The sequence below is a fragment of the Gadus morhua genome, chromosome 1, assembly GCF_902167405.1.
Source record: "Gadus morhua chromosome 1, gadMor3.0, whole genome shotgun sequence".
Taxonomy (NCBI): Eukaryota; Metazoa; Chordata; class Actinopteri; order Gadiformes; family Gadidae; genus Gadus; species Gadus morhua.
In genome coordinates, this window is record NC_044048.1 from 28,886,095 (window position 1) to 28,910,387 (window position 24,293).

General features: G+C 45.6%; 2 protein-coding genes and 1 long non-coding RNA gene across 3 annotated transcripts in view; 2 read left to right on the forward strand and 1 right to left on the reverse strand.

Moving 5' to 3' along the window:
- Nucleotides 1-2,307: 2,307 nt before the first annotated feature.
- Nucleotides 2,308-18,572, reverse strand: gnas (GNAS complex locus). Its single transcript, XM_030356179.1, has 12 exons — nt 17,128-18,572; nt 14,854-14,926; nt 11,283-11,337; nt 10,757-10,876; nt 8,784-8,881; nt 7,373-7,427; nt 7,192-7,265; nt 6,338-6,396; nt 5,739-5,859; nt 5,244-5,374; nt 4,269-4,336; nt 2,308-3,387 (listed from the first exon to the last, which is right to left on the reverse strand). The coding sequence occupies exons 1-12, from the start codon at nt 17,264-17,266 to the stop codon at nt 3,241-3,243; spliced, it is 1,140 nt and encodes a 379-aa protein (XP_030212039.1). The 5' UTR covers nt 17,267-18,572; the 3' UTR covers nt 2,308-3,240.
- On the forward strand, nt 18,198-18,993 carry LOC115543704 (uncharacterized). Its single transcript, XR_003976751.1, has 2 exons — nt 18,198-18,337; nt 18,551-18,993. It is a non-coding gene; the product is annotated as an uncharacterized LOC115543704 (long non-coding RNA).
- A 5,046-nt stretch (nt 18,994-24,039) lies between these two features.
- The window catches only part of LOC115541991 (piezo-type mechanosensitive ion channel component 2), a 21,151-nt gene continuing 20,897 nt past the window's right edge, over nt 24,040-24,293 (forward strand). Inside the window, exon 1 of the mRNA XM_030354034.1 lies at nt 24,040-24,074. Coding sequence (XP_030209894.1) covers nt 24,040-24,074 — 35 coding nt within the window. The remainder of the gene's footprint in view (nt 24,075-24,293) is intronic.

Sequence of the window (24,293 nt, forward strand, 5' to 3'; positions counted from 1 at the left end):
AGATATTTTTGTGTTATTTTTTCTTTCCGTAGCAAAAGAAAAATAGTTTGCGTAGAAACAAGCATCGATTTGCATGTGGGTCTTTCACATCACCATTAAAGTAAAAAATAAAATAGAAAAGACAAAATAAAATGGTAAATGACACTTAACTCCTCTTAAACCCTTTAAAATGTATTTTGCAGATGTTCCAGATGAAGCAACAGAAACCTGAACACCGTTTTGTTTGAAAGGACTTAACTTAAGTTATTAAGTTATTAACTTAAGTTATTACATAAGTGGTACACACACTACTGAGTGTACAGTTAGTCAAGGTTCATTCAGATTCTAATAAAATACTTTTTTTTTTTAACCCATATACATTTCATATATCGCATCTTTTCTGGGTATATGGATCCAAAAATAGAATAGACATTTAAATAATAAGGACAGGAGGTGGAGGAGGGAGAGAAATAACGAATTGGATGGTTGTACTCCCTGGGGGGGGGGGGGGGGGGGGGGGGGGGAAGAGAGAGAGAGAGAGAGAGAGAGAGAGAGAGAGAGAGAGAGAGAGAGAGAGAGAGAGAGAGAAAGAAAAAGAGGAAGAGAGAGAAAAAGAGAGAGAGAGAGAGAGAAAGAGACAGAGAAAAAGAGAGAGAGAAAGAGAGAGAAAAAGAGAGACATAGACAGAGCGAGAGCGAGAGAGAGAGAGAGAGAGCGAGGGAGAGAGAGAGAGGCCGGTAACGGGTGGACAGTTAGGGGGGAAGGGATTGGCCAAGCTATACAGCGCAGTGGGACTCCCACGTTAGCTCATTATACACGTACAGCCGTGATCAAGGCACAGGGATCTTCTAAAAGTTCATGTTTTTATCAATAAAGTTGTACAAAATAATACATTTTACAGTCTGTACAAGAATAATAGTTCAGCAGTAAATTAAAGCCGGACACACGAAAAAGCCGCAGGGGGGGGGGGGAGAGGGAGACGGGGGGAGGGGGTCCACTCGACAAGAGATTAGTGTCATCGTTTTGTGTCATCCTCTTCAGTTTTTTTATTTAGTCGCTTTCTCCGTTTGAAGGATTCGTTTTTTTTCCCCCCACACAAAGAAGAAACAAAGACTCATCAGCTGCTCAGTGGAGGAAGTGGTGAGGGGGGGGGGGGAGTTTGGAGGGGGGGAGAGATGGGAGAGTAGGAGAGAGGACACAGGATGGAAAGGAGGGGAGAGGAGAGAGGATGGAGGAGGAGGAGAGGAAAGTAAGCGAAAGGAGAGGAAAGCGGATGAGGAGCGGAAGGGAAACGAAAACGTTAGGGGAGAAGAGCAGACCAAGGAAGGAAGGTAGGAAGGAAGGAAACTACAATAGGAGGTCACAAAATGTGGTTGGGGAGGAGGGGGGGGGGGGGGGGAGGGATTGATTGAAAGACACAAAGGCTGAAGAAAAGACTGATAGCTCAAAGGCTACAATGGCTGAAGAGTCCACACAGAAAAGAAAACAACAAAATTGAACATAAAAACCAAGCGGACTGGACAGTGATTCGGGGTCGACCGGGAGGCGGGCTGTGGACCTCATACGGTGCTGCGGCGTCGGACGAGGCGTTCTGCGCTCCCTCAAGACCAGTTCTGTAAAAGTTGGCGGGTTTTTTCGTTTTTATTTATTCTTTATTTATTTACTTTCTTCCAGAAGAGTTTTTTTTTTTCAGTTCAACACGACACGACACATCTCGGTTCAGTCCCTCCCTCTCTCTCACTCTCTCTCGCCGTGCTGCGCTTCGCCCACCGAGGCAAAGTCCGGCAGCTGCACGATCGCCCCCCCCCCCCCCGGTCAGATGTCTCAGTGATCAGCGTCCTCCTCCCTGTCAAAGGGGTTCAAACTCCAAAAAGACAACACCCCCCCCCCCCCCCCCCCCCCCCCAGTGTCCCCAAACCAAAAAAACAAAATAATAATAATAATAATAATAATAATACATTGCTGTGGGTCCTTTTCCTCCAGGACCCTGGGGCCCCTCGGAGCGCTCGGTCTCCCCGCGGCCCCAGAGTCGGTCGGTGGGCGTGGGGGCACTGGGGCCCCGTCGGCGTTTGGCGGCGGGTTCCGGTTCTCCTCTCGAAGCGCTCCGCTGGGAACGGCGTGAGGCCTCCCAGTCGGCCCGCCGCACCCTCCCAGCTCGACCAGTAGGGGCCCCTGGTTGGCGGCGGCGGTTTGGAGCCCAGCACAGAGTGCCGAGCCAGGGGCCCGAGCCAGGGGCCGCGGTGCAGTCAGGGGATAAGTACGTGTGTGATTATCTCTGTGTGCCGTGGCCATACTGTGTGTGTGTGTGTGTGTGTGTGTGTGTGTGTGTGTGTGTGTGTGTGTGTGTGTGTGTGTGTGTGTGTGTGTGTGTGTGTGTGTGTGTGTGTGTGTGTGTGTGTGTGTGTGTGTGTGTTGCCTGTTCACGTTTCTGCCGAGAGATCACTTTCATTCCTGGGCACAGTGCTTTTTTTTTTTTTTGTCGTCTTTTTTTCTTTTTAGTTTATTTCTTAAATACAGTGAATTTCAGCTGATCTGTGGTGACATGTATATACTCTATATGCAGGATTTCAACAATAATCTCTTTCCAGGTTGCACTGCATTAGCTCTCTTTTCAAATATTAAAAATCTCCTCCTCCTCCTCCTCAATATGAAACTAAACTCCGCCTTTTGAACAAACAGTGGAGATGAAGTCGGCAGGGCACTGGGATGGCACTGGGATGGCACTGGGATGGCACTGGGATGGGGGTGATGGTCACAATGAGGGGAAGATCATGGCAGAGTGGAGGGGGGGGGGGGGGGGGGTGTTGATGTCAGAATACAACAGAGCATCTCTTTAGCCCTTCCCATGCTCTGCATCAAAACTTATCTTGCTAGTGTGGACCGGGGTTGTGGGGGTAAGGGGGTGTGGGGGTGAGGGGCTTAGGGCTGGGTGGTGTTGGGGGACAGGGGGTGTTGGGGGCTAGGTGCTGAGAGGTGGGTGGTGCTAGGGCTCGGGGCAGGGGTTCATTGCGCTGGCACAAGTTCTGAATCGGCCTCTTTTCTGTCGGGCTCGATTCGATTCACACGCTCTCCCCTGCGCGGCCGGGAGAGAAAGAGAGAGAGAGGGGGAGGGAGGGAGGCAGGGAGGGAGGGAGGGAGGGGGAGGGGTGGTAGGACACTGGAGGGGTCGGAGGTCAGAGGGTTCAGAGTACAATCTGTGTGGGTTCTGTCGGGCGGCGCCCCGGACCCCTCGGCGCCGCGACCGCCGTCCTCGCCGGCCGATCACAAGAGCTCGTACTGCCGCAGGTGCATGCGCTGGATGATGTCCCGGCAGTCGTTGAAGACGCGGCGGATGTTCTCCGTGTCCACGGCGCACGTGAAGTGGGGGTAGCAGTAGTGGCGACCGTCCCCGCTCGCCGTGCTGATCCTCTGCACCGCGCGCACACAAGGACACGCACACGCGCACACACACACACACACACACACACACACACAGACACACACAGACCCGCACACACACACAGAGACACACACACACACACACAGACCCGCACACACACACACACACACAGACACACACACACACACACAGACCACTCTTTAGTCATCGTGTAGTGGCGGTTGTACGCAGGTGTTTACCCTCTTCTAACTCTGCGTATCGACACCTAATTGAACGACTTAGCACTAACTCCACTGAGTCTGACTGACTCAACTGATAACCGTGCACTGGCGTGCATTCCATGATGCGATTTACCGCTACCGGAAACCAGGCTGAACGAACAAACGATTTGCGAACGTCTCGATTCGCAAATCGAGACGGAAACTCGAAATCGATTCACCGGGAACTCGAATGAACTGGGAGGAGTCGTTCGCGAATCAGCCTAGTTTCCGGTAGCGGTGAATCGCATCATGGAATGCACGCTATTGCACGGTTCTCAGCCGAGTCAGTCAGACTCAGTGGAGTTAGTGCTACCGGAAAGGTGAATCGAATGGTGAACGAGACGAACGAGAGGTTCGTCCTGAAGACTCGTTCGTTCGAACCGGTTCGCGAACGACCGAGCCAACACTAGTGCACACACACTAGGCCTCCATCTTTCACTTCTAGGCGGGGCATCGAACCTCCAACTCCTGACAGTGTTAACGCCATCTTCTACCAGTGGAGCTGGACGAATGAAGATGGATATCCATCCACCATCAGTATGATACAGTCTCAATACAACCCATCCATACACAGAAAACAGCCTGCCTTTCCTTTACGCGATTGTGACAAAGACACCATTCATGCCGTTTGTTTGGGTTCGGGAACGTACCAGGAACTCGTCTCTGATGAAGTACTTTGCCCTGGTGACCCGCGGGTCCTCCCCTTGCTCCGGCGCCGCTGTGGAGGAAGACGAGCAGACGTTAAAGCGGTCACGAGGATCCTAACGACCCCGGATCTCCCGTCTGGGATAAGTGCCACAGAGTCAGGAAGACGTCTCGGCGTCATCGAAGCGAAAAGGGAGACGTTATTTTAAAATCCTCGTGATGAGATCACAAAAGGCTGGTACGCTCTCTTCCTCTGAAGCACGTCAGGTTTGAGGTGGGGGCCGAGACAGCGCTAGTCTATTCGCGGCCATTTGCAGGCACTTACATCGATCTGAATGGATGTCCTTATGGCAACGTTGGCCGGATGGACAAAGAAAATCTTTAGATACACAATTACAGCGCAGGGGGAGACTGCCCTCGCTTCTACGGGACAGAAATGGAGGCAGATGATTCTTTACGGGAGTCTATTTTAGAGACGTATCTGGGACTGTGTCTGGAAGTGGGACACCCAAGCACCTGTTAGGCTCACTGGTGTTTACAGCTGGGATGGTCCCAGGCAGAGAGAGACGCCTGGTCATCCCACTTTTACTAAACGTCATGTCTGTTCGTTTCCTCGAGGGTTTTGCTCAGAAACAAAACAGGAAGTGTCTCCGTTTAGGGGGACAGAGGAGTGAAATTCCGTTTATATGGAACGGAGTTAAACTGGACCATATATGTGTTGAAAACACCAAAATAAAATGCAAGGGCATAAATGACTTACTATACTGGGTAAAGGAGCCAAAACTAAGCCCACCGTCAAGTTGGGATCAGTTGAATGCCCTTTAAAGTAGCTTCCTATCCGATTACAGCTCTCTGTGGGGCCACATTAGCTCAGGAGAACCACACATAGTACTAGGTACCACACTGTGTATAACACTCATTTAAACACCCCAGTGTCGGCCTTGAACGCGCCTCAGTGCAGGTCTTGGAGCGGTACTCACCGTCGTCGGGTGTGGTGTAGCGCGCAAACTCGGGAAAGTATTCTTCGATTTTGGACTTTCCCGCCAGAACCTTGTCGGCCAGAAGGTCCTGCTTGTTGAGGAACAGGATGACGGAGATGGTCCGCAGCCACCTGGAGAACACACGCACACAAGGTTAGATCCAGTCGTGTGGGTGCGTGCGTGGGTGCGTGCGTGACTGAGTGAGTTGTGTGAGGGAGTGAGTGTTTGTTTGAGGGAGTGTCTGTGAGTGAGTGAGTGAGTGAGTGAGTGAGTGAGTGAGTGAGTGAGTGAGTGAGTGAGTGAGTGAGTGAGTGAGTGAGTGAGTGAGTGAGTGAGTGTCTCTGTGAGTGAGAGAGTGAGTGAGAGAGTGAGTGAGTGTCTCTGTGAGTGAGTGAGTGAGTGAGTGTCTCTGTGAGTGAGAGAGTGAGTGATTGTCTCTGTGAGTGAGAGAGTGAGTGAGTGTCTCTGTGAGTGAGAGAGTGAGTGAGTGTTCACCTGTTGTTCCAGATGTTCTTGAAGAGGTTGAGGGCCTCCTGTAAACGGTTGGTCTGGTTGTCCTCTCTGATCACCATGTTGTAGCTGCTGCTGGCCACCACGAAGATAATGGCCGTCACGTCTAAGGGCCACAGAGAGAGACAGTCAGAGAGGGAGAGGCAGACGGGCAGAGGGAGAGAGACAGACGGTCAGAGAGAGAGACAGACGGACGGAGAGAGAGAGACAGACGATCAGAGAGAGAAAGAGAGACAGACAGACGGTCGGTCAGTGTCATGGGGAGAGACAGTCATGTTCATGGAGTCATGGAACCAGACAGACAGACAGCCAGACAGACAGCCAAACAAGCAACGAAAGAAAGAAACGAAAGAGGAAAGAGAATGAAGGAAACAATTTATGAAGAATAAAGGAAAAAATAAAGAAATAAATGAAGAAGGAAAGAAAAAGGAAAGAAAAGAAAGAAAGAAGTAAAATAAGAACAAGAACGAAAGATAGGAGGAAGGAGTTTACAAAGACAGCAAATACCCGAATGGGGATAAAAGGCAGCAAAACAGACACAAAAGGCCCGATCAATCATTCAATCGATCGCTGCATCAGGTTACCATTAAAGCACTGGATCCATTTCCGACGTTCATCCCTCTGTCCCCCGACATCGAACATACTGAGTGGGTCAGAGAGGGTTTCGTCAGCTCAGGAAAAACAAAACAAATGCCTCCCCCTGGTGGAGAAGCTAGGAACCACCGTGTCGCTGGGGTTCATGGTGCCTGGGAACTCATCCCAACTAAACATGCACCTCAATGTTTCTTAATGTGTAGTGTGTCTTTGGAGATGTTTGGTGAAGTTGTGTTAGAAATTGAGCTTATTACTTGGCACCGACTCTGGCACTTAAAAATAGTACTTAGCATTGATAGTCAATTACAATTACAATTAGGGCATTTAGCAGACGCTTTTATCCAAAGCGACTTACATCGGTTAATACACACATTGACACACCGACGGCAGAGTCAACCATGCAAGGCGACAGCCAGCTCGTCAGGAGCAGTTAGGGTTAAGTGTCTTGCTCAGGGACACATCAACACTCAGCTAGGAGGAGCTGGGTAAGGAGCTAGCAACCTTTCGGTTCCAAGACAACTGCTCTACCTCCTGAGCTAAGCCGACCCCATTTGGAGCATTCAAATGGATTATTATAGTAATATTCACACCCATAGTCCTTATCCTAGCTATCTTTGTTTTACACGGGGAATGGGTTAACCATTCCGATTGTTCGTGCTCGGCACTTGGTTCTATGAACATCCTTACTGTACCGACAGCTATGTATGGTTGTTTCTCTTTCTTCTGACAAATTAACTTATCGTAATTCGCTTTGGTTAAATGGTCTGCTAAACGCCCTCAATTTGATTGTAAATGTGAATGTACCATTACTTAATTGGTTGTATTATTATTATTTGTTACTCACTGGAAATTGACCTTCTCCACTTGAAATCTTGTCTCAAAGATCCCGGAGGTGAGAACTCTGCATCGGAGTAGATCCTGGGAGAACGACAGTACATCAGACACCTGGTCTCTTGTGTGAGGGAGACCGGTCCCACCACAGAACGGTACCCTGACTATCACGGTACCCAGACAGTGGATCTCACCTGGTCAGTGGGAGTGTAGTCGTTCTGTTTCACAATGTCGATCTTGTCCAGAAAGCTGTGGAGAGCAGAAAGGGGCCTTGGTCATGTGTGGTCTAAACAGAGACTCCACTCAGAGCCGTCCAACAACTCATCGGCCCGTTTGTTCCGTTTCAGCGGACAGATAATGAACACACTTTAAAAACATCACTTGTTATTATATCTGGGCCGTGTATAAATATAATAAGTAAAGAATATTTGGTTCAGAGTGAAACAAACCGTTTAAAGTCAAGACAGACAGGCGCGCTCGGACAAACATACAGACATAGGAACACACATCTCCTGTGTGCTGAGACAGACAGACAGACATATACAGAGGCTACAGTCTGTCTGTCTGTCTGTCTGTCTGTCTGTCTGTCTGTCTGTCTGTCATTACGGAGTGGAGTTTCAAAAATAGCTCCAAGCTCCCTGGCCCGCAGCGAGGTAACCACGGCAACCAAACCACGGGGACTATTTTTAGTCTATCGGTTCACAATCTACTTTGGCGGGATGTTTTTTTTTCCGGGAGAGTTTTTTTTAATTATTTTAAGACGGACGGACAGAATGCAGAGAGAGAGAGAGGAGACAATGCAACTGAAGGATATGCAAGTGTGGAGCCCTTGTGCGCACACACACACACACACACAGACAGACACAGACACAGACAGAGACAGAGATAGAGACAGAGACAGAGAGAGAGAGAGAGAACCATTTTATCTACCTTCAAAAAATGTGTCTATTCCTCACGTGAACAAACCTTTAAATGCAATAAGGAAACCCAAGCCACTAAGATGACACGCCTGTAATAACCACCAGTCCAAAGGGGGACTCAAGCCAGTGCGTTGTGGTCTGAAAGAACAGATTTAGTCATTTTTCAAACCCCCCACCCCCCCCCCCCCCCCCCCCTCCAGTCTGCTCTCCCTTTTCTCTTCAGATGACTCAGCCTCCACCATGTTGGAGCCAGCTGATCCTAACTGCTGAGCTCCGCCATGTTGGAGCCAGTCTGCTCCGCCAAATGCTGTGCTCCGCCATGTTGGAGCCAGTCTGATCCGCTAACTGCTGTGCTCCGCCATGTTGGAGCCAGTCTGCTCCGCTAACTGCTGAGCTCCACCATGTTGGAGCCAGCTGATCCGCTAACGTTTGTGCTCCGCCATGTTGGAGCCAGTCCGCTCTGCTAACTGCTGAGCTCCGCCATGTTGGAGCCAGTCTGATCCACTAAAGGCTGTGCTGCCTGAGCCCAGTTGCGGTGTTTCGGTTGAGCAGCCAACCGCAGTCACAGCGTGTTCTGTACGACCCCGTTGTACTATTTCATACATCCACCGAACCCCTAACAGACAGCGGCGTCCACAAGCGTACAACACTGCCGTCGTCTTCGAGCAAGGCATTTTATACTTACTATTGCGCACAGTCGATGAGCTGATACTCGTTGGAGCGCTCGAAGCAGGCCCGCACGCCGTTGTCCTGCCATAGTGACTTAGCGTGGTCGTAGAACTCCTGAGAGAGAGAGAGAGAGAGAGAGAGAGAGAGAGAGAGAGAGAGAGAGAGAGAGAGAGAGAGAGAGAGAGAGAGAGAGAGAGAGAGAGAGAGAGAGAGAGAGAGAGAGAGAGAGAGAGAGAGAGAGAGAGAGAGAGAGAGAGAGAGAGAGAGAGAGAGAGAAAATAATGAATAATTGCTGCCTAAGTGGAGCACTGTGAGAGGCGAGTTTGTAAGCGAAAAGGGGAGGGTGCGGGTACGGTGGCTGCGAATCGTCCAATCAGGTTACAGGCCAGGGAGGGCGCGTGTTGACAGCGAACGCTATGCATCTTTGAGTAACTGTGAGGTCTAAGTGTGTCCATATGTGTCTGTGTATGTACCAAAGTAACTGTGTTTATGTGTAAATGTATCTGGGAGTTTCTGTGTGTATGTGTAGCTGTGTGTGTCTGTAGCTGTGTGTATCTGTATCTGTGTGTGTCTGTAGCTGTGTGTATCTGTTTCTGCGTGTATACATTGCTATAGAGGACATGATTAATCACACTACGATTACGAGTGAAGACTGCATGTGATGATTACTGCGAGAGAGATTTGTGTGACACAGCAACGTTAGAATTAATTATTCTGTATCATTAAGTGTACGCTCAGTCTCCAACATTGGGATAATAAAGGATTTCCATTATTACTATTAGGACCATATAGAGGTGTTGGTACGACAGTGTTTTTAAGAACACACAACATCTGCATGTCTAACCCAATATAAAAGGGCCACCCTAAAGACTTTTGATTGGTTGATATATATTTTTTAACTCCTATTGCTTGAACCCAGTTCAATCAACCAAACCTGGGAGATCGTCTTTAGGCTCTAGTTGAGGGAGGCGTTTAGAGAGTGCCTTGTGAGTCTCACCGTTCCCCCCTCAAACCCTTATGGGCTTTCAATGATTTAACAGGAACGCCGTCTGGGAGTATGCGACGCCCACTGGGAGTATACGACGCCCAGAAAATCAATCAGCAGATCATTAGTGAACCTCGACTCCCACTGCGCACCTTAACCTGAGCGGAGGTTTGGGAATACAGTGCACGGCGTCCACTGATGCTGACTGAAGCACACCGTTTTAGAATCCCATTCGTAGACTAGTACAACAGGTAGAGTAGGGCGGCTCCATTGTGGAAAAAAAAAATCATAATCACGATTATTTTGTTCAAGATTGAAATCACGATTATTCAAACGATTATTTTTGAGTATGAAAACATGATGTATTTATTCAGCATGTCTCTCCCAAAAACACTATGTAACTGAGAACTTTGAGATTTCGAAAATGTTCAAATCTAAAATAATGTACAGAAGTGTATCCAGCTGATCTTCGCTTTCTTTAAAACATAAAAAAAAAATAATAATAATTGAAAACTCGATTATACTGGTTTTGTGATCGTCTTGACGCTAAACTCGCAATCGGGATCGAAATTTGATAAATCGCCCAGCCCTAAGTTAGAGCCTCCGGTGGGCCGGGTATAGACCCTGGGAGGGTGCCTCAGACCTTGGTGCAGATTTGTGTACAAACGTACTCATATGTTGCTACACGTGAACATTTCTGCGGCCGCAAAAGAGATACCCGTCGTCCCGTCAGGTGACAAGTCTCCCTTTGCACTATACTGTTTTCTTTTGTCCTCACATTGCTAGTCGAGTCATACGTTCACCGTTCAGTTTTACTTTCTCTTCCTGTTCCAGTCGTCCCGTTCTGGGAGGGAATCGTGTGCAGACCCGCTAGCAGCCTCAGGGCTTGTATTTGTGTGTGTCCCTGATCAGGTGACCGCTCCGGGTTTGTGCGAACGTGTGTGTTGAGGAGAATCAGAGGGAGGCAAAGAGCAAGGGAAAACATTCACCATAATCCAACTCACAGAAGGGAACTCAAAGTCTTTCTGGCTGACGAGTTTGAGGACGTATTCGAGCCGGTGTTGGTTCTGTGGACAGGCGAGCAGCACCGGTGGTCGAAGGGTGCTCATCGACGTTATGATGGTCTGCAACACACACACACACACACACACACACACACACACACACACACACACACACACACACACACACACACACACACACACACACACACACACACACACACACACACACACACTTAAGGAAGGAACTCGATTGAGAGCAATTAAGTAGGTAATCGAAGGATGGAGAGATCTTCTGATGCAATGGTTAGTGCAGTGTCATTATATCTTCATATCAGATCTCGTTTAATTACGTTGAGCTGACAAGCCCTATAAAAGATCCTTTAGCTCAACGTAATGAATATTCAAGAATACTCTGTATTTAACAAGGAGAAAACGTGTGAGGCGTTCAGACCATCGTTGTTGTCCAGACATCCGATGCCATTATGGTGTGGTGGTATGGTGGAATCTGTGGTAAACTGGCACTTACCTCAATGGCCTCTTTAATATTATTCTTAATGTCGTGTATTTTCTGTCTTTTTTCCCTGAAAAACAAAAGTAAACAAAGACAGAGGATCAGTGACATTATAACAACGCTGAAACAAATACAGAGCAAAAAAAGCTAGAAAGCTGAACCCAAAAAAAAATGGCACAAGTTACTTAAAGGCAAGACATGTAATCTCATCTTCAAGGCTCCATTTCCCCAAACACAGGGGGAAGGCCCCTGAACCTGTTCATGGTAATGGAGTCTTTACACTTGATGAAACACCGACGATTCACTGAGGATCTCCATCAGACCCGCCCGCAGGCGTGTGAAGGAGGGCTGGGAGATTCACCTGGAAAGGTAGGCTTCACAAAAGTGAAGGCAGACTGTTGACATTTAGCAGACGTTTTTATCCAAAGCGACTTACAATAAATACATTTGTCAGAAGAAAGAGAAATATCAATACCGCTGTCGGTAGAGTAAGGATATTCATAGAACAAAGTCAAGCACTAACAATCACTAGGTTAACCCATTCCCCGTATACAACAGAGACAGCTAGGGTAAGATGCTACACAATGCTAAGTAACCTATTTTGCAACCTGCTGCAAGTTCCACGGACTGAGCGACGGACTTGGGGTGATCGGGCCTTCTCAGTTGCTGCCCCCACCCTTTGGAATTCACTCCCCTCCCACATCAAAGTCTCTCCAACCCTCTCTTCTTTCAAATCTGCACTCAAAACATACCTTTTCACACTAGCCTTCCCCACCTAACTCCCACCTTGTTCTTCATATTTAACATCTGTTTTTCTTTTATTCCTAGTCTGTCTTACATAGTTTTGATAGGGCAATATGTAAAGCGTCTTAGAGTACCATATTAAGCGCTATATAAATTTCATTTATTATTATTATTATTATTAAATACTATTTTTTTTGTGCGAGAAAGCGAGGTCCTAGATGTCCATTAGCTCCACGGCAACATGGTCACCTACTGGCAAAGCAGGGTACTAGATATATATATGAAAATATTTAAAAGCTCTAATGGTCTTAAAAACAGTAAAGTGGAACGGTTACATTCTGTGCAGTAAACCTGTCACAGTGACCGGTTATCTGTCACAACTCAATTAAATGTATGCCAAATCATCCATTGTGGCGATGTTCCTCATTTGAGAACAACAATGGGTGATGTGACCTCATGATCCTCATTCAAGTTATAGCTTCTCAAATACCGTTTCCTATTCCTATTTAGTACCCGCTTTTAAGAAGTGACTTGCTCAAAGTGACAGTAAAGTCCTACGCATGTCATTTGGTAGCAGACAGCGTTTAGGATTTTGTCTACTCTCTACAGGGTAGTCTGTGGATACCTTTTCAGCTGGAATTAAACTGCCTTAGCCAACCCTACCCCACCCCACAACCACAAAAACACCTCTCTGATGGCAACCGCAGTACATCCTGAATTACCTTTGAGATGCTATCAACCCCAACGTTACTCTTGTTCCTCTGTTTAGAGACTGTTGCAAAGGCCTAGCCTTCCCGCCCAGGACATTGGTTAAACAGCACAGCAACACTGTCCTATCTAACGTTGCTGTCACGGGATTTCCCTCCCTTCAGGGTTCGCACCAGGACACAGGACACCTGTAGGCCTGACATACAGCGGACCAGATAGCAGTTAGTTCTTCATCTCATTGGTGTCAGTGATCACACAGTTTAAGCACACGTTCGCCGTGCTTAAACTGAAGCCAGATCGACTGTTTGCAGTTAGGGCATGTTGGAGAGTCATGGCCAATTGGAAATCCTTGAAAAGGTTTCTACTGCAGGGTGACACTTAACTAAACTTAACCACGTAAAAGGTGCAAGCAATGCATCAAAACATCCCTGTTTTAAAGACAAAGATGTTTAACTTGGGGCTCTTGTGAAATGGCTTATCTAATGAACAGGTCAGAGCGAGCACAGACTGAGGTGGTAGCCGGGAGATCCAGGTAGATGGGTTTGGTCAGAACATAGGCCACCTCAACAGTGAGGTGAACACACATAAATACAAACCAAGGAATTCATGCTCTACTATAAAGAAAAGTAAATGATCGATTTGAGATACTTTCCTAAAAATCCGGACGTGGCTTTTCTTGGGTTCATTTTCTATTTTATATATTTTTTCGGATAGGGAGTCAGACAGAGAACTTAATTCAACTAGTACAGCAACTATATACACATTAATAATTAATGCCCAATACTTTATGAGGAAAGCTTTATAAAGACTTATCCATCGTAAAATCCTCATAGCAGGATAGCCTGGATAAGCTACAAAATCAAATATACATCAATATCTATTACGGCTACATGGATAAATAGATATATTTAGGTATAAAATATATATGTCAGTGATGGTTGGAGTCAAACTCAGATTTGAACACTGTGCTCTAGATCTGACTCTTTTTCCACTAGTTCCACTAATCCTGAAATGACAAAATAATCTCACTTGGCACATTTAAGAACACAATAAAAATGCGACTTAACGACTTAAAAATAGGTGTTTGATTGCAAACAGACAATAATCCAGAAACATTAACGTGATAATTTTGAACATAATAACAAAAGAACATACAGGAATAACACTTCACACAAAATAAACCACATAATTTCAATTATGTCAGAGATGGGAGAATAAGTTACACAAAGCTCATTGAGGTGGAGTCATGAGCTCGGTCACAAGCCACACACACGCGCGCATGCACACGCACACACACACACACACACACACACACACACACACACACAGTGGTCTGAAACCAAGAAGCAGAATATGATAATGTATTGCCATGTGTTTAAATAACATCATTGTACTACAATTTAACAGTTTCAATCTCAACCAGCCCGACTTCCCTCACCAAACAAGCTAACCTGCTAAACCTTCCCAACAACCCGTCCACATGATTTAATATGAACTTTGTCGGTCAGAGTAACGGTACAAAATAAAAACATACTATCTTACTTCAATAAGTAAATATAGCAAGTAGTAAATATATAAGGAGCCCATGTGCCAGTGTTTGAACTAGGGTTTAAAGGTCATGTTTCAACCAAATGGCTCCGGCTGAAAAACAGTTTCAGGTAGGCAGGCCTACAGCATCCTAGAGCTCATAAACACGTTTTCTGAAAGAACGAGAGGGATGGAGAACGAGACCAAGAAACAAACATTAAAAGTTGAAACCTTACCAGTCAACAGAAAACACATAAAGCAAATGTCAGTTGTGGGCGACAGTATATTCTACACACAACCTGTATCAACACAGCTGTGTGAGGTTTCAATCACAATACATCATCTGTTTGTGTTGACAACATGTTGTTTTCATTGTTTCTTTGTTATGGTTTTCCCACTTCTCAGAAGGGGTGGGGGGGGGGGAGAGGCCTGATCAATAAAGGATATTGATAAAGTAGGAGAAGATTCACAGTGAAGACTCTCTAGTCTCCTATATACCATATTAATACTAACACCTCATTATGTATTTAGTGGACAAGTAACTTTGTCATGATCCAACTGCCACAGAGTTAGTCCAACAAACACATTAAGACGTCAATAAACTTACTCTGCATTGAAGCCGTTGACGTGAAGAATCCTCATCTGTTTGACAATGGTGCTCTTCCCAGACTCTCCAGCACCTGAGAGAGAGAGAGACAGAGACAGAGACAGAGACAGACAGAGACAGACAGAGACAGAGACAGAGAGACAGAGACAGAGAGACAGAGACAGAGACAGAAACAGAGAGAGACAGAGACAGAGACAGAGACAGAGAGTTTATGAGAACGATGACACGTGAATAAGACTAAAGCATGTGGCTTCGTATCAGAAAACGAGTTGAGCCAAAAATCACTTTGATGTTCTAGATTGAGTATTAACGAAATACAGAAGGACTTCCTCAAGTTAAACTTAACAGTGGATTAGCAGGAGGGGGATGTGATATAACCGAACCAAGTCGAGACATACATTGTTAACTTGTAAACCACTGCATAATGAATAATGTACATAATGACTTGTTCTTTGCCATAGATAGATGATAAAAGGTTAAAGTTGTCATTATAATATAGAAGATCCAACACTGCAAACGTATACAAGACCAATGTGCTAGCTGGAAGAAGTTACCAGCCTATCCCGGATGACATACCTGGAGAGGTGTGTAATCTTGAAAGAAATGGCATGCGGCCATTATAATCTTCATATAACCGTGGGATGGTTGTACGCATCAAAAGGCCATCGATTAAATTATATGGGATGAGATTGAGAAATAACATCTCAAATCTTGTTGCACTTAAGCTATTAGCATATTAGTGTTTCTAATGATTAAGTGGTCTTTAATATCATTCAGTACATTTACTGGCCAGTGCTGATGGTATTTTTGTTTCTTTCGAGAAATGACTTGCTGGTTTGCTTCAAACACAATCGTTTAAAGGAATGACATGGGATAGCACTGCCATGCAATACTTAAGAGTTCAGAGGAAATACAGTGCAAGAGTCTATGCAATACCACCAGCTTGTGTCATAATAGCAAGCCGGCTAACTTTGGCTTTGAATCACGGCAATGAAATCTAAATAGAAACTTCCAAGATCCCACAAAATAGGTGTATGATATAGGGACATGTAATACTTTGTATACTTGTCCACATACCAGGAAAACCTCCTCCTGCACAATTGAAATTGAAATGTAGTCAACACATTTTGTCTATTTATCAAATGGTAGAAAAATATAGGCTACGAAAACACACAAAATAATTCTGTGGTTTTCGTTTTTCCACAAATATGGAAGCCCAATGCTAGCCAAGGCTACTAAGCTATCCTGTTTGTGACTTGTTCCAACAGGGAACAGTGAACAGAACTATACCGATAATCAAGTAGACTAACTTGGTGGCATAACTTGGTACTAATATTTCAACTAAACAGGCTAAAAAGATCAGATCATAATTCTGTGAAGCCCATCCTGTAATGTGAAGGACTACCAAAAAAAAGCATCACTAAGCATCACTCATTGACTTCACAGCACATGTTAAGAACATATATAAGGTGAACTAATAATGTGTGGTTTGAGTCAAACCAGCATCTTATACAATATAACGGCGAGGTAGGTAAACTGTTGATGGCAGATATGTTTGTTTGGGCTTTCTGGTGGACTGGAGCGATGGGGTCCTGTCCTTCTGCTTTCCAAAGTCATAACTTCCTCCTCGACATTATTACGTGCATGGCAACCCGTGCACATGCTCTGTGGGCAGCAGCTCTAATCAATTATTATGTTTCCCAGCAGTACATGGTGACTGCTCTGGCATGGGGAACCAGGGTCAGACACATACATGGCCACGATTCAAAGTGGTCTTGTCCATTATGAAAGATAGGCAGGTAAAAGTCACATTATCTCTTGCATAACAGGCCAAGTATACGGTCCCCGGAGCGCGTTCAATAAACACAAATAAAACACACCCAACACCATGCGCACCACATGTTGAACCGGATACACGTTCATGCCTCTCGATTCAGTACAGTCTCGTAACGTCCCTGAATTGAAGTGTTAGGACTATAATGTACAGTACTACTCAGTACAAGAACTATCATATTATGCATGTTTGTCCCTTATATCATCGCGTTAGTATCGTGTGTGGAATAGGGTGTCAGTTCACAACATAAATGCCACTGATCAAGACAACGAGATAAGACAGCAACACAATCTATGGCATGTTCTGCAGTGACCATGTTAAGATGTGTGGTACAAAACAACACGGCACAGAGAGATCAACATGACATAGAGATCAACATGGAACAGGGGGGGGCAGAGACACACTGTGGGACCAAGGGCTATGTCTCCAAACACACTCACCCAAGAGTAGTAGTCTGTGCGTGGCTCTGTAGATCTGCTTGTCCTTCTGGAGCTGCTTGTCTATCTTCTTGTTCGCCTCCCTCTGTGCCTTATCCTCATTCCTCTGGTCTTCGGTCTTGCTGTTGCCCAAACAACCCATCTTCCCGCAGGAGAGAGCAGGGGTCCGGGGGAGGGGGACGCGGTCGGTGAATCGATAAATACAACACGAACTCTTTCTAGATTCCCCGTCGGACCCGCGCGTTATGGGGCACAAGTGTCAGCCACATTCACGTCGTCATTCACGACGTCTGCTGTGGTCGGGGTTTGGTAGAGATATTGTCGTCCCCCCTGGTTGTTGTTAAAAACGTGTCCCCGTGTGTTTTAATTGTTGATGCATAACGAGTACTTTGTGGCTGTGTCTACATAACGAGTGTGTGGAGATGTTGGTCAGCAGCAGGATACGGCTGATGACGACACCAAGGCCGCCGTCTCTCTCGGTTCGCTTCTCCTCGGCTTTTCCCTTTTCCTTCACATGCAATGTTTATTTCTTAACCCGCGTGCCAATACTAAGTGTAATCCGGTGATTTCGAGTCTAAGTGAGGACTTCACCTCTTCTGCTTTCAGATTGATATAGCATTAAGGAGCTAATTTGCATCCCGCGGCCCGGGTCTTGCGTCTCACTGTCGCCCGTGACAGGGACACAAGCTCGGCATGTCAGAACGACTCGCCCGTACGGTGGTATGGGTCTTTTTGGCACGTTTTATAATCCACATTTCTTTGTGTTTAAGTATACTTCCTATAGATTTTCCCCAATGCCCGTCGTTGTCCGCGCAGAGACGAACAGTGGACACAAGGAAAATATATATTTACACTTAAAAATAACTACATGGGTGATATTTCCATCGCTTCCGTCGTTATTTAGCCTCGTTTTATGTGCAGTAAATCACCCCGGGGATCTTGGATCCAGCCTCGGCTTCACGCTGATCCCTGGAAATAGTTAATTTCAGCGATTTTCCTTCTTATTTATGATGGCTGTTCCTTGCTGTTTTTTTTTCAATCCAAAAGGGCCTTCTCTGCCCTCGCTTTTGTTGCTGAAATGTGTCTCCCCCCTCGCATCATCAATGCTCCGGATTGCGCACAGATAGTCCCCCCATCCTTCTTGGACGGGCTCCGATTCTTTCAGATGTGGCGAAGACGTCCAAATCCTTCGAAATGGTCCCGTTTCTTGAAGGTAAAGCTCCGCTGTCAGCCTCAGCTCTTATATTCCCTTTGAATCCGAGCGGTGGGCTGCGACTACATGTGCATTTACATTCACAAATAGGACACAGGTTGGAAATGCACATTCCACCGCGAAGGCCGCTTACTCCCGGGCTGGTGGTGGAAGGTTTTAGATAGGAATAACCAATCTTGAAGGTATTATTTTCCCCCTTTTCTCCCGGAATAGTACACTGGATAGACAGCGCTGAAGAGACGGGGTGGGGCATACAACGCTCATTGAACCCTGGGAAGGAGCGTTTCATCACATGATTGCACAGAGCGTCAGCATGGCCATATTCTGCGGAGGAAACGGCGCCCTCTTCAAAGAAACTACAGATTCGGGGGACCCTCGCCACAGCACATCAGGAAAAATGGGGAGCAGGGGCCCTCGATCCGTGGGGTATTCTGGGTCTTATCACGGGAGGGGTCCGCTTTTCTGTTTCTCAATAATTGTGTATAGTTTGGTAGCGTAGGCCTAATTGTGCGTTGCCTGTATGCCATCGTCAACAGTTTGTTGGTCGATTCTAAAGTGTGCTATTAACTTGACAACTACATTAGAAATTGCATTACCGAATGTTAATTAGGTGTCTGTGCCGTGCTCATTTGATTAAAAAACGATGAATGATGTACTATAAAGTCCAATATTGTAGCAATTATTTTGAAATCTATTCTGCATTTGAAGCTTTACCTTATACTTTAGGCTGATTTTTACGTTTCAGTTAACTCGTTTACATGATCCTTTGAAACATAATTTATGTGGATTTTGGATCTGCACACACTATGCATATTGAAGGTTCAAAATGTACAAATACCCTTTTTCTAAATATCTATGCTTTAAAGTTCTAAAATAACGATGAAACCAGTATGAAATAGCTAATTGCATTTTAGAAAAAGTTATACATTCCCAAGCAGATCATTTTGTTCAGTTTGGCCTCTTTGCCACTAGGTGGCAGTAGGCTAATATATTGGTAGTGAGAAGAGAAGAGAACTCTTGATTCTCAGGTTAATGATTAATACAAGTCCTCCCCTCGTGACCTCGTTTTTGCCAGATTCACATTTGACCAAACAAATTAACAAACAAGCACATCATTTTGCACAAATGAGTAGAATACATAATCCTCAATTAATCAATCAGATAAGAAAATTGATTATAATTCGGCCAGACACACACGCGCACGCACGCACGCATACACACACGCTCACACACACGTAACACACGCGTAAACAAGCTTGTATCTCTTTGGAGGGTCCGCCCCTTTGCCATGAGGCTAACATGCCATCCATTATTAATCATCATCGTCCCCATGACCCCAGAGCAAAACTTTTCTCCGGATCGTTTCATAAGAATATTCGGATACAATACTCTCTTTTCAATGTCCCTTCCAAGTATCTTAACTTCCGGGAACTTTAAAGAAATGATCGAGTGTCTGGCCATATCTTCTGAACCTTACGCTTCGAGCGACAGTTAGGAGATCATGGGATGGCGATGTTTTTGAGATAATTGGGAGCGAAAGGAAAGGTTGGAGTCTAACCGCGTTGGGGATGTGAGGGGAGGAGGACAGTAGGATGTCTCCAATCTGTAACAATGGGGATGTGAGGTGAGGATTTCTAAAGCTATAAACAATTTATTAATCTATTCCATTATCACTATTCTAATATACATATGACCATCAACCTAATAATCACCATTTCGACACTATTTATTTTATGTAATAGGCGCTTACCGTTCCTTCCTCTCCTTCTAATTATCCTCTTAAGAACAATAAGCACAGCCTTATAATTGATAAATGATTAACCTTAATACACAGTAATTAGTCCGCCAGCAGGGGCGTAGTCACAGGTTGGCCACCCTGCCCCCCCCCCCCCCCCCCCCCCCCATGAAAAAATAAGTTTGATCTGACTTTGACTTATCATTCTTATTTAAAGTGTTATAGTTTGACATAATGAATAAACACTTACAATACTGTCTTTGGATGAATGGATGACTCAATGACATCACTAGTAAATTGTGTTTTCTCAGCAGCTCAAATGCTGCTGAGCCGTCAGTAAACATTAGAACATAAGACAGTAGAACCCGGGCCTAGAACATCAGACAGAACCCAGGCCTAGAACATAAGACAGTAGAACCCGGGCCTAGAACATCAGACAGAACCCAGGCCTAGAACATAAGACAGTAGAACCCGGGCCTAGAACATCAGACAGAACCCAGGCCTAGAACTTAAGACAGTAGAACCCGGGCCTAGAACATCAGACAGAACCCAGGCCTAGAACTTAAGACAGTAGAACCCGGGCCTAGAACATCAGACAGAACCCAGGCCTAGAACATAAGACAGTAGAACCCGGGCCTAGAACATCAGACAGAACCCAGGCCTAGAACATAAGACAGTAGAACCCGGGCCTAGAACATCAGACAGAACCCAGGCCTAGAACTTAAGACAGTAGAACCCGGGCCTAGAACATCAGACAGAACCCAGGCCTAGAACTTAAGACAGTAGAACCCGGGCCTAGAACATCAGACAGAACCCAGGCCTAGAACATAAGACAGTAGAACCCGGGCCTAGAACATCAGACAGAACCCAGGCCTAGAACATAAGACAGTAGAACCCGGGCCTAGAACATAAGACAGAACCCAGGCCTAGAACATAAGACAGTAGAACCCGGGCCTAGAACATCAGACAGAACCCAGGCCTAGAACATAAGACAGTAGAACCCGGGCCTAGAACATCAGACAGAACCCAGGCCTAGAACATAAGACAGTAGAACCCGGGCCTAGAACATCAGACAGAACCCAGGCCTAGAACATAAGACAGTAGAACCCGGGCCTAGAACATCAGACAGAACCCAGGCCTAGAACATAAGACAGTAGAACCCGGGCCTAGAACATCAGACAGAACCCAGGCCTAGAACATAAGACAGTAGAACCCGGGCCTAGAACATCAGACAGAACCCAGGCCTAGAACATAAGACAGAACCCAGGCCTAGAACATAAAACAGTAGAACCCGGGCCTAACGACCCCATAAGGAACTCTATTCCCACTGGAGCAATCCCACACACACACACACACACACACACACACACACACACACACACACGCAAAAATCATATCAAGTATGATTTTGATCAATGTCAATGTAGGTCAAGGAAGTAGTCCTTCATAAGTTAGTCATTGAGGAGACACGTAGCTAATCAAAAGGTAGTTACCGTGGCTCCAGACACAAGTCATCATGGAGGAGCATGCTAGGCAGGCTATGAGCCGACACGCAGTCCAGTTAGAAGGGGATTGAACCCAGTTCCGTTAGACTGGGAGTGGAACACCCGTTGCCTCCAGTGTACAGTAGTTTCTAGTTACTCATTCAGGTCTAGACAGATTCTCCAACTGTGTTTATATTGGGATGAATCTAGAAAGAACGTCCGACGCAGAGACGGGTTTGAAGGCCCTCCCTAGTAGAATTGTGTTTGAAGGAGCAGAACTCATTGATTCTGTCGTATTATGGGATGGCCTCTGTTTGTTTTCAGTGTCTCCTTGGTGTTTGGACTTGAAACACTTACGGTTCTGTGTGCTGACTAAACAGCTTCTGTGCATTCTCTCATTCTACGCATTATTGATGGTGAAGACAGCGGTGCATATTTTGCAGTATTCAGTGGAGTACAATATAAACACACAGAAACATACAAATGTTGATGGAAAATCGATTGTAAACACTTTATTTTATAATTTTATTAAGTACAGTATATGCAAGGATCTAAACGTATACTTTGGAAATCAGTTTGTTTAAAAAGAATCTTCGAGAATTTTTGATCCAGGATGATTGTCTTTATGCATTTTTATTTTGTGTCTTTGTCTTGTCTTTATCTGAAATTTCCTATCTACTGAGTGCATGTAAACTAGATTCCCAGAGCATCGTTTTGTAAGCATTAAATATATTACTATTTTATTACACACAGTCAATGCCATTTTTTATTTATTGGACTGGTATTGACAAATATTGTGGCTTGTCGATATTGTTTAAATTGTTCAGCTGAAGGCAAATTGAAAATGAGTGATGGTATTACGGCTGTCTGAGGGGAGCAGAGTCTTATGGCTCAGTTAGTTTCCAAGAGCCACTCAAAAGAGAACAGATTATTTGTGTGTTGAGTTTGGGGGGGGGGGGCTGGGAGACACTTCTAAATCTATATTCATAACGTGCTCAGCTATAGGTGAAAACATCGAACAGAGGGCTATAACATCTTATTCTAATACATACCTACCTATGTAATTTATCATAGTGTTAATATGTACATGGTGGACGTTGTTTGTTATCACCTTTAAATTATATTCTAGCTTTGCTCACTCATTTTGCGTTAACATTGATAGGGCCTCTCTCGGAGTGTGGGGATACTTTGTGAATCTCACACACGCCTACCAGTATAGGCGTACTACGCCCAGACTGTCTCCAATAGAGCGTCGTGATACCAATACGGGGACTGCGATACGTTTGTGAGTTTGATGCGTTCTAAAGGTGACCTCGAACCGATGGAGGGAGAATAATAGAGTCTTTGAGTCATTGTTGAATTGGTGAACGTAAGAACAGAGGAGGTGCCCTATGGGCTTTCTAACTGATTGTGAGTCCCAAACTCAAACTCAGAGATGGTCGTTCAACGAGCAACGTGGACTCCTCGAATCTCGGGCGGCGCCGGCACATTCAAGCCCGTTTTCAGAAAACCGGCTTCCCTTCCGATGGCTATAAGCGACCAGGAATAGTCCGGCGTGTAGTTACTCTTGAAGATTAAGTTAGTCTTCTTGATGTTGCGTTCATTGATCAGCCTTCTGTTAGTTACCCTAGCCCCTAATGGCCCAGGGCTATGAATATTAGATCCACTTCCCCTGTGATGGGATGAGCCGGCCTGCAGAGAACAAACAAAGTGCCGTGGATCTCAAGGCGTCGTCCGATGTGTCAGAATAACATCTTCATGCGTAAAGCGATACACGCCGAACATGCATGTGAACACTGACACACGGGTGCAGGCACGCATACACATAAAGACACAAACAGATACACATTTCCCTCTAGAGGGTGTGAAGACGCTTCGTTGGAATATCAGCACACATGTGCACAGGCACACATTCACACAAATGTGTTTGCATCCTTTGAGGTAGAGATATGTGGGAGTGAATGCACACCCACAAATGCTCAAAACAAACACAAAATACAGACACTGTATATAGATGCAGAATTGGTATCTCAGCACACATGTGCGCACATAAACACACACAGATTTGTTTGTGTCCTTCTATGTGGGATATGTGGGAGTGCCAGCACGTACCCAAATGCCCCAAACACACAAAATACAGACACACGGCAAACACAGACACAGACAAACACACACACACACACACACACACACACACACACACACACACACACACACACACACACACAGTCACACACACACACGCACACACACGCACACACACGCACACACATGCTCACACATGCACATGCTCACATTGTTTTAAACTTCAACACATGATTCATAACTTACACATCATGAAACAGACAATATTCAGAAACATATACAAATGTGATGGTGGAAAAAAATCCAAAACACTTACCAAGATAAAAACAAGATAAAGTTCCAAATGTCCAAATGTTTAGATCATTGCAATTTCTTTTGAATCGTCATATTGTCACACCATGCCCACTGACATCACTGGCCACTGCTTCTCTGGGTTACATTTGACCCAATATTTGCACTCTTCTATTTTGAGTGGTGTGAGAATTGAGCGGTTTCCCTCAGAGCACATATCAGAGTTATAAAAAAAGCTCCCTTATAATAACCCATTATGCCAGCTCCTGAGAGAGAGAGGTAGTGAGAGAGAGAGGGAGTCAGGAGGAGAGAGAGATGGAGACAGGGTAGGGGGGGGGGGGGGGGGGGGGGGGGGGGGGGG